The sequence below is a fragment of the Cupressus sempervirens genome, chromosome 3 (assembly GCF_028749045.1).
Source record: "Cupressus sempervirens isolate cs-2001-9-10 chromosome 3, ASM2874904v1, whole genome shotgun sequence".
Taxonomy (NCBI): domain Eukaryota; kingdom Viridiplantae; phylum Streptophyta; class Pinopsida; order Cupressales; family Cupressaceae; genus Cupressus; species Cupressus sempervirens.
The window spans coordinates 124,746,805-124,757,436 of NC_143120.1; the positions used below are offsets into that span (position 1 = coordinate 124,746,805).

At 37.9% G+C, this 10,632-nt stretch overlaps 1 protein-coding gene across 2 annotated transcripts; it reads left to right on the forward strand.

Moving 5' to 3' along the window:
- The first annotated feature begins 1,582 nt into the window (after nucleotides 1–1,582).
- On the forward strand, nucleotides 1,583–10,395 carry LOC149565097 (leucine-rich repeat receptor protein kinase HPCA1-like). 2 transcript variants are annotated; one of them, XM_089818643.1, is made up of 20 exons: nucleotides 1,583–1,658; nucleotides 1,943–1,980; nucleotides 2,141–2,264; nucleotides 2,342–2,413; nucleotides 2,516–2,590; nucleotides 2,681–2,752; nucleotides 2,839–2,982; nucleotides 3,100–3,174; nucleotides 3,273–3,344; nucleotides 3,463–3,534; nucleotides 3,638–3,706; nucleotides 3,791–3,865; nucleotides 3,976–4,047; nucleotides 4,129–4,257; nucleotides 4,686–5,188; nucleotides 5,285–5,437; nucleotides 5,551–5,693; nucleotides 8,736–8,958; nucleotides 9,051–9,289; nucleotides 9,748–10,395. In XM_089818643.1, exons 4-20 carry the CDS (start codon nucleotides 2,355–2,357, stop codon nucleotides 10,222–10,224), a joined length of 2,652 nt encoding a protein of 883 aa, XP_089674769.1. In that variant the 5' UTR covers nucleotides 1,583–1,658; nucleotides 1,943–1,980; nucleotides 2,141–2,264; nucleotides 2,342–2,354; the 3' UTR covers nucleotides 10,225–10,395. The 2 variants fall into 2 exon arrangements, with proteins under 2 accessions (XP_089674769.1, XP_089674767.1); XM_089818641.1 differs by lacking the exon at nucleotides 1,583–1,658 and having other exon boundaries at nucleotides 1,802–1,980.
- The last annotated feature ends 237 nt before the right edge of the window (nucleotides 10,396–10,632 follow it).

Below are 10,632 nucleotides of genomic sequence, written 5' to 3' on the forward strand. Positions count from 1 at the left end.
GAGGTAAGATTCTCATTGTCAGTTTATATGTAGATGATTTAATATTTACTGGCAATGATGATTTTATGTTTGCTAAATTTAAGAATTCTATGTTGAGGGAGTTTGATATGACTGATTTGGGAAGAATGAGGTTTTTTCTTGGGATAGAAGTGTTGCAGAGGTCAGATGGAATTTACATTTGCGAAAGAAAATATGCTTTGGAGGTGTTGAAGAGGTTCAGGATGGAGAATAACAATTCGATCCATAATCCCATTGTTCCAGGTTGTAAACTTTCTAAAGATGAGAATGGGGTTGGTGTTGATGAGACTTTGTTTAAGCAGATGGTGGGTTGCCTCATGTACTTAATAGCTACGAGGCCAGACTTGATGTTTGCAATAAGCCTGATTAGTAGGTACATGGCTAAACCAACTGAGTTGCACTTATTGGCAGCCAAGAGAATACTAAGGTACCTGAAAGGAACCACTGGACTTGGAGTTTTTTACAAGAAGGGAGGGTGTGAAGGTCTAGTTGGTTATGCAGATAGTGACTATGCAGGAGATGTAGAAGATAGGAAAAGTACATCAGGCTATGTCTTCATGTTTGGTTTTGGAGCTGTTGCCTGGTCCTCAAGAAAACATCCTATAGTCACACTGTCAACCACTGAAGCATAATTTGTAGCTGCAGCTGCTTGTGCTAGTCAAGCTATTTGGATGAAGAGGATACTTGAGAAGCTGAGTCTGGAGGAAAGTAAGTGTACTGCAATATTTTGTGACAATAGTTCCACAATTAAACTATCGAAGAACCCTGTGTTACATCATCGAAGCAAGCACATAGATGTGCGCTTTCATTTTCTTCATGATCTCACACAAGAAGGAGCAATTGAGTTGGTTTATTGTGGAACACAAGATCAGCTAGCAGATGTGATGACAAAGCCCCTCACATTGGATGTGTTTCAAAGGTCTCAAAGTCAATTGGGAGTTTGCCAAGTTCCTGATTTAAACTAGTTGCAATGGGGAACTAGTTTAAGGGAGGGAATGAAGAGAAAGTTTAGGTTTTTGTTAGGAGTTCTATTTAGGTATTTGATAGGAGTTCTGTTTAGTTTTTGCTTTCAGTTTGAATAAGCCCTAGTCTTTAGGGATCTTGTTTAGCATTTCTTGTTGCACTTATCACATTGATTAGCTGTCAACGTGTTGTCAACATGCTCTTGTTTTTCTCATTCAGTTTAGATTGTAAAGGCTATTTATAAGCCTAGATTGTTCAACAAGATGCAAGTCATTCCCAGAATCATCTAGTATTCTTTTGTGTTTCAATTCTTAACAATTATATGAGTGTATTAAAAGAAAATATATTCCAATTATATAAAAATTGGTAGATCCATGTATTTATTAATAAAATATATATACTTTTAAATTTTATTTTATTTTAAATCTCTCTCCACACTTTAGGGCTATTATAAGGATATCCATATTAGTTTAATATTTTACCTCAAAATATAGATACATTAAATATTATTAGACTAATATAATATCTTTAAAATGGCCTTAAAATGTGGGGAGATTATTTTATTTACTTAAATATTAACATTGAATCGGCAATATCATTTACATATCTAACATATCTGTAATGGTTTTGGGAGTCAAAACATTCGCGCCAACTATCAGAGATTAAACAAATCCCAGGTACCTATCTCTGTAAATCCTACGTCATCTAGCGATTGATCAGGTCTACTGTTCTACAATAAATCGCGAGGATTAACAGTCAACTTTCTTTGTTGTCATCTTGTTGTCTTTACACTACAAAATTGATATGGAACTGGAGCTTCAGTAATAAAAAAAAATTGCAAATGAAAAACATAAATCTTAGACATTAATATGTGAACTTTTCACCTTTTCTGAATCCTGAATGTATCTTTAACGATGGATATCTTATTCTGCATTTCTCTGGTGATCACTGGCTCTTTCAGTTTTGGAATTGTTGCAGGACTCACAGATAGCAGAGATGGTAAGCTTTACTCAGACGATTTGCTGTTCTGCTTACAAAGTAGTATTTCCAAAGAGATTAAGCGTTTAAATTTCTTCTGGGATTGTGGAAATTTAAACATTTAATATGGATTGTGGAAATCTGATAAATTTAAGATTAAATGTATGTATGAATTTTTCAGTGACTACATTGAGATCGATTCGAAGGCAATGGGGAAATCCACCAGGGCTTACATGGGCAGGTGGAGATCCTTGCGCTTCAAACTGGGTTGGGGTTAATTGCGATGGATCAAGAGTTACTGATCTGTAAGTCTTTACTTTTCTCCTTCAGTTTATATGTCATTGCAATTTTGTGAGGCTTACAAACTTGAATGGTTTTGTAGGCTTCTATCTACAATGGGTCTCAAGGGAGAGCTGCCGGGTGATATTGAGCGCCTTACAGGTCTCCAAAGGCTGTAAGTTGTGTGCATCAATCCAAATTTTCGCATTGAGTTGCAGGGGAAATTTGAGGGTTTTGAATTAGATTGTAGATTAATTGAAGCAATTTTTTGTTGCAGAGATTTGTCATACAACCCAGACTTGACTGGACCAATTATTCCAAGTTTGGGGAACTTGGTCAGACTTAGAGAACTGTAAGCTTTGTAATTATCACCCCATTATATCCATGGCATTTCAGTTCAGTACAAAATATTGATCATGTTGATGATTTGTGGGATGTATAGATTGTTGATTGGGTGTAGTTTCACTGGGAGGATTCCAGAGGAGCTTGGAAATCTGCAAAGGCTTACAACTCTGTAAGAAATTTGGTATTAGTTTTGAGAGAATTTCATATAAATTAGTAGACTTCATAAGATTTGCTGATGAAGAAATTGTTTATCAGGGATTTGAATTCCAACAAATTAGGCGGAAATTTTCCCGCCACTTTGGGTAACCTTACAAATCTTTACTGGCTAGACGTTGCCAATAATAGTCTTAGCGGCACACTTCCAGCCGAGCTTGGGAAGCTCGTTAATGCCGGTCACTTGTAAGCTTTTGTAATTTTCCCCTCGCTTTTTCCTTCTAATCGTCTCTGTGGAGTCATAAATCCTGCACCAAGGTTCTTTCTTCTAATTAGGACTCTCTCCATTATTATTTGTTGAAGCCACTTTAATAAAAACCGGCTGGGAGGCACAATTCCGCCAGAAATTTTCCACGAAAACATGTCCGTCCAACATGTGTAAGTAATTATCTTCACCTTTGATTTCTTCTGTTTGTTATTAGTGCAAGCTTTTCTTTGTACGAAATCAGATTCTTATCGTTGTAATTAATTTGCAGGCTGTTCGATCAAAATCTTTTCACTGGAACGATACCCTCCACACTTGGTCTTGTCAAGAGAATTTCAGTTCTGTAAGTCTGGATATTTGTCCATCATTTAACTTCAGTTTTTTCGATTCTCGTTTTTCACAATAATTCTGTTGAAAACCAACCCCGTGACTGCTTTCTTACTGGAAAAGCATGTTAACAGAAGGCTTGATCGAAACCAATTGGAAGGTCAAATACCGCCGAATATTAGCTCGTTGATAAACCTAGCTGAAATGTACGTTTCTATGATTTTATATTTTACAAAGGTAGTTTGTAACAACAATTAGGATTTATGTAAGTAGCAGATAATTTTTTCTTTTGCTTTTCACATGTTTCAGGCATCTTTCAAACAATAAACTGAACGGAAAGATACCTGATTTGTCCGGGCTCGGAAATCTTCAATACCTGTAAGTCGACATGTAAACTAGTTCCAATGGCGCTGCTGTATCCATGCTTTTGTTCTGTAATATTTTGGTACGTGGTTTTGGCAGGGACCTGAGCAACAATTCGTTTGACGAATCCGTTGTTCCTGATTGGATTTCTTCGTCAGAATTGTTAACGACAATGTAAGTATAAATTAATTAAAATGCTTGGAAGTCTGATATAAATACTATATAGAAGTACATTAATATGTACCGATTAATCGATCTTCCTCGCTTCTCCAATTGTCTACCAGCGTGATGGAGAATGGAGTGTTGAATGGACCATTACCTTCCAGCCTTTTAAAATTGCCATCACTGGAAACATTGTGAGTATACTTTGAATTTTTTCCTCCCTGAAGGTGAATTTAAAGATCTGATCGTCTCAAGATGTCATTTCAATTGAATAGGAGAATGACGAGGAATTCCATCAATGGAAATATGGATCTCAGCACTTTAACAAGCCAGGCGCTGCAAGAAGTAGATTTACAGTACAACAACATCACCAGTGCGTTCGTGCAAAATCTTTCCATTAACATGTAAGAATTTCTTTATTTTTTCGGGTTACAAGTGACGAATTTCAGCACATCTCATAGACTAAAATGAATTTATCCTAGTATTTTCTGCCTAAATGATCAGTTAACTCCTTTTGTAAATTAATTTAAAATGGCTCAACGTTGAGTCGAATTCTGCCTAAAATGCATGCATTTTTTCAATAAGGATCTTAAATTCTCATTTCCGCCACATCTATGCTATGCTTACTCCTGCCTTAGGTTTTTAATATAACATTTTAGCTTATAAATAAACTGGAGTAAAACAGGGCATCCTATTTCGGCCCCTGTTTTATCTTTCTCGCTTTCACGTTTAATGAACTGCACCTTCTGTACGAATTTGGAACACATCGACTCAATCCATGAGCATTTCCATTAATAATGATAATCTGACGGCCAAACATTTGGAATGGCAGCAAACTCTTCGGAAACCCGGCCTGTGATGATGGAACCAGCATCGCAAAGGATAAAGCATGTCATCCAGAAATGGCGGTAAAGGACACCGCATACACAACTCCTATGAAAGATTGTGGAAAAATTGCGGCATGTGAAGTAGATTATATGCAATTAAATCCCGGCAACTGCGAATGTGCAATGTCTCTTGAAGGAGTTATGGTATTCAGATCTCCATCCTTTTCAGCTTTGAACAACGATTCCAGATTCCAAAGGCTAGAGAAATCCCTGGAGAGCGACTTGAGTTTGCCACAGGGGTCATCGGTATATATACTTTGCTGCATGAATTTTGACGCCAACGACTATCTCAACATAAAAATTCGGATCTTTCCTCCAATTGGGACGCCGTATTTTGAAGCCTCAGAGATTGTAAAGCTGGGTTACAGTTTAAGCTACCAGACATACAAACCACCAAAAGACTTCGGACCCTACTATTTCATTCCGAATGCGTATCACCTATTTCTTGGTGAGAGGGTAGCCTTTTTTTTCTTATTTGGTTTTTCCTATGTCATTCGTTCAATTTTTTTTGTTTTAGAAATCTAATTCTCCCTCTTTGTTTCAGATTCGAAGGGCTCTAAAGGTTTGAATAAAGGTATAGTTATCGGTATAGCAATCGGTGCAGCTTTGTTAGTGCTTGCCATTATTGGCATTGGAGCTTATGCCTTATTCCTAAAAAGGAAAATTGAAGTTGCAACTAAGAACAGTAGACCATTTGGTATTCAATTTTTCTTCACGAAGCTAATTGTATTGCATCTGCATTTTCTCCTTTCCAGCTGCGTATACATGAATTACTGATTTGTATTTGGGAGCGTATTTATTTTTCATTAGGTTCTTGGGGATTTGCAAGCTCTGAATATAGCGGAGGCGCACCCCAATTGAAAGGGGCGAGGTGGTTTACATTCCAGGAACTGAAACAAGCTACAAATAATTTTTCTACCATTAATGAAATTGGATCTGGAGGATATGGCATGGTATTGTTCCACTCTTAAATTACCTTCCATTTTTATTTGCAGATAATTAAAGCTTCAAAATACATATTACAAATTGATTAATAAAAATACAATTGAATTAGAGCAGGAAAAACCTTCTAAGATATATGCCAGAATGTTTGTTACAATAGTATATACACAAGATTTCTGAAGAGGGTTTACAGATATGATAAATATACATTTTCCTTAAATTCTTGGGATTGATCGTTTGATCCATTATCTATTTCATATGCATCTTTTGCATTATTAGTAGCCGATTTATTTGGTGAAAATGCAAGTTTGTTTTAATATAAAAACAAAACATTTTAGGGAAAACAAGGCTATTTAGAAAACAGAGCAGTCCGTAAACAGAGTATTCAAATCCCTAGTTGGTCGAATGCTACACAATTTATTTTATTTATACATCTCAGTTGGTCTGATGAGGAAGCCGAAGAACTCTGCTCTTGAAATAAAGGCTCTAATTCAAATCTTAAAGTGGTATATTGCATTTTACAAGCTATAAAATAATCCATTTCTATTTCCAAATAAAATTTGTATGAAAAATATAAATCTCCTCTGCTATTAGGAAAAGAGGGGTAAAAATTTATTAAGACAAAAAAGAATACAACAAGGAGAGCTCAACAAGGAGCTTGATCCTGAGCAACAAGATCATCAAATTCTTGCACCATCTCAAAGGACAGTTGCCTCCTATCCCTAATATTCCAACCCGGATCATGACTAGAAGCCCATTTGGCTAAACAATCAGCAGTTCTGTTTCATTCACGAGGAATATACGTGAACCTAATGAACTAAAAAGAGGTAGAGAAGAGAATAATCTGCTTAACAACAGTGGCCAGCTGCCAACTAACATCCTCAAGCTCTTGTGAAGAAAGCATGTTCACCACCACCTGGGAATCAGACTCACAGATAATCTTACTCCATCCCCGCAAGCAACACTGTTCCACAACATATAAAATAGCCTAAGCTTCCATGAGATTGTTAGTATAATCACCCTTATGAACTGAGAAGAAAAATTTAACATCCCCAGAACTACAACGAGCCACTCCGCCAATACCAGCAGGGCCAGGATTCCCACGGGAAGAACCATCAGTGTTAATTTTCAGAACTCCAGAGGGAGGAGGAGTCCAGTGCCCATCCCGGTTAACCCGACCCTTCCTCTGATGGTGAAGCTGCCTGGACATAGAAGGAAACCTATGAGCTGTAGCCCCATCCTGAAGATAAAAATTGAGGCGATTACAGTTAGCAAGATCAACCGGATCCATACCCCCATCAAGCTCACACTTCACAAGAATAGTTTCCTGAAGAAAATGTGATATTTTCCACCAAAGATGCAAAACACCAAGCCGAACATTTTGGAATATGCGACGATTCCTCTCCAACCAGATATGCCAAAGCATGAAAGATGGGCCAGCAATCCAAGCAGCATGGAGCGAAGAAGACTTGGAGGGAGCACTACCCAAGTGGGCCCAAAACTCAGGCAAAGAGGAAGCATGCCGACAAGAGCAACCCCAAGTGCTCCACCAAAGGTGCCATTTCTGAGTAGAATAGGAGCAATGGAAGAACAGATGGGAGACAGACTCCTCTCCATTACCACACAAAACACAATAAGAGGGGCCCTGAAATCCACATTTACAAAGATTATCTCAGGTAAGACAATGGTTGTGAGCCACTAGCCACATGAAAAAATTGCACTTGGACCAAGAAACTTTATTCCAAACTTGCTTTCGCCAAGGGACCTCAGCATCCCCAAATAATTGTCTAGTTATCTCCTGATACCCAGCAAAGACATAATATTTACCAGACAAAGTACCGCCCCAAGCCAAAACATCTGAACCAAGCAAAGAAGAACACTCTCTAGAGGCCAGAATTTGAGAAAGCTCCTGACGATCCATGTCTGTACCTCCAGGAGGCCAATCAGAAGAATGCTTCCATCTGTAACCAACAACAGGTCCCACTTGATAAGGAGTCTTGTAATGAGCCACTTTATCCCATCCAGCGGCAAGAAAAGAGTCACAAAGAGGCTAAAGATGAGGGTATATGGATAAAATGGAAGGGAATCCATCCCAAGCATCAGACCAAAACAAAGCCTGAGAACCTCCTTTACATATCCAGAACAGACCCCTCTTTACCAACATCGCACCTGTCTTCAGAGTATGCCAAAGTATTGAGCCACGACTTTCAAGAGGAAGTGCAGAAACAGAGCAAGGATCAGCACCATGAAAATATTTATGAGTGATAATACGAGCCCAAAGTTGATGTTGTCCAGAGCACCATCGCCAATAAAGTTTAGCAGCCAAAGCTTGACTACTCAAGAGAGCAGATCGAAGACCAAGACCACCCTCCTTTTTAGGCCTACAAACAGTTGCCCAATTAACCAAGCTCCATTTAGTACTACGCAAATTACCACTCCAAAGGAATTGTCGAGAAAGAGCATCAAACTCCTTGAGGAAGTAAATAGGTGCAGCCTGAACCATGCTTCTATAAGTAGGAAGAGCTTGGATAACAGCTTGAAGAAGAGTAACCCGAGCAACAGTAAAAAGTCATCTATGAGTCCAATGATTTACCTTATCCTGAAGCTTGGTAATCAAATTTTGCCAAAAGAGACATGGCTGCCTGAAAACAGCAATAGGAATGCCAAGATAAGTCAAAGGAAGTGACCCAATCTGAAACCGTAGGATACCAACAATCCTGTGCTGAATAGAATCAGGAGTGTTAAAAAAGTAAATGGAAGATTTGTGCTCATTAACTTTCTGGCCTGAAACTGCCAAATAAACATCCAAAGCTATTAGGTACTTATATCAGATTTTGTTTTTGTTGGGCAACAAATCTGAGCTTTACTATTGTCACATTTCTTGGTCTATTTCGTATGCATTTCTTAATCAATTTCTTCTAGGCAAGATAGCCCTTGAATTGAAAAGTTCAATATAATTGAATTGCAAAGGTCAATAAACTAAAATACGCCTCTTATCTTCAAAATTTCCTTCTCCAAACTTGTCTGTCTCAACTGATTGCATGGACGTGCAGGTGTACAAAGGGATTCTCGCGGAGAGTGGTCGAATGGTGGCTGTGAAGAGAGCAAAAGAGGAATCTATGCAGGGCGGAGATGAATTCAAGACCGAAATAGAACTACTGTCACGTGTTCATCATAAGAATCTTGTGGGACTCATTGGATTTTGTTTTGAAGGAGGGGAGCACATGCTCGTCTACGAGTACATGCCAAACGGATCTCTTAGGGACAACCTCTCTGGTACTTTCCTTTCCGTTTTGCTTTCAAATTTACAAGCAGATCGCCATTTTTTGCTCGAAATGAATATTTCGAACACAATTTTGTGATAACAGGCAGAACTGGGATAAACCTTGATTGGAAAAAAAGAATTCGAATTGCTTTGGGGGCAGCTAGAGGATTAACATACCTCCACGATCATGCTCAACCGGCAATAATCCACAGAGATGTGAAGTCCAGCAACATCCTGCTTGACGAGAACCTTAATGCCAAAGTAGCAGACTTTGGCCTTTCCAAACTCATAGCAGATACAGGCACCAGAGGACATGTCTCAACTCAAGTAAAGGGAACAATGGTAATTACTTCTTATACCTACTCAAAGGATTAATGAAGATGATAACGATGGATTGTCATGACCTGAAAGAAAGATGTTAAAATAATATCTGTGGCTAAGTCTGAGACTTCATTTTATATTAATAAGAACTAAATTTTTATGGGTTTGAAGGTTTGGTTTGAGTGATACATTCTTAATATTGGAATACAAAGCTCATACTGTGTTTGAGTGGGACTTAACATAAGTTCAGATAAGTAAAAAGCTCATGTCTTTAAGATAAGACAATTTTAGATAAGTTACATAAACAGATCAAAATTAAGGAGTCTTCTGAGGGTCTTACACTCAGTCACACTTCAGAATCTTTTAGCTTCATCAAAACACTATTAACCATTCCACTAAATTTGAATTTTAGAATATTATTCTTAAACAAAATAATTCATAGTTTTTCTCCCTAAAAACAATGGCTGTGAATTGTGCAGGGGTACCTAGACCCAGAGTATTACATGAGACAGCAGTTGACACATAAGAGCGACGTGTACAGTTATGGTGTTGTGCTTCTGGAAGTCTTGACTGCCAGGCAACCAATAGAGCGAGGAAAATATCTGGTTAAAGAAGTGAGGAGTGCAAGTGAAAGAGGAGGAACAAATGGTGAAGCAGTGTTCCAACTGTTGGATTCGGTTCTCAGGCACTCTCCCATTACTTCCTCCGTTTTAGAAAGCTTTGTAAGCTTAGCACTGCGTTGCTGTGAAGATTTTGGTGTAAATCGGCCGAAAATGAGTGAAGTGGTTAAAGAACTTGAGTTAATGGCGGAAAAGTGTGGATGTAATGATGCAGAGGGTGAGCCAGAGATGGAAAGTAGTCTCGCCCTTAATCCTTATGCTAGTTTTGAGTTGGGTTCATTTGATTACAGTGGTAGTGGTGGGCGCATTGTGCCTCCAATTGTACAACCCAAGTAATGTTTGAGCTTCTACTCGCACTACTGCATACTAGCATGAATTCCTGAATATTATTCTATCAATTTATGTTCCCAATTCCAAACAAATAATATTTTCCTTGCCACGCTACAATGCGAATGCCCTTATGAAATTGAATCTCCATAGAGAGCACATTGTGCAATTTATGTGATTCGTTATAGAATGTTGTTTTCATTAAATTTAAAGATGCTATAGGTGAATGTTAATGTTAATTGAAAATTATGCTTTTAGTGGTTTTTTTTTAATATTTGAAAAAAAATTAAAAATAAAATAGTGTCAATGAGTCTTTGGTCAATTGATGAAGTTGAATATTTTTAAACGAGTCTATCAATGATGATGTATCATTGAATGCAAGGCTCCCACATCATAAGAAGTTTGGATCATGTGAGA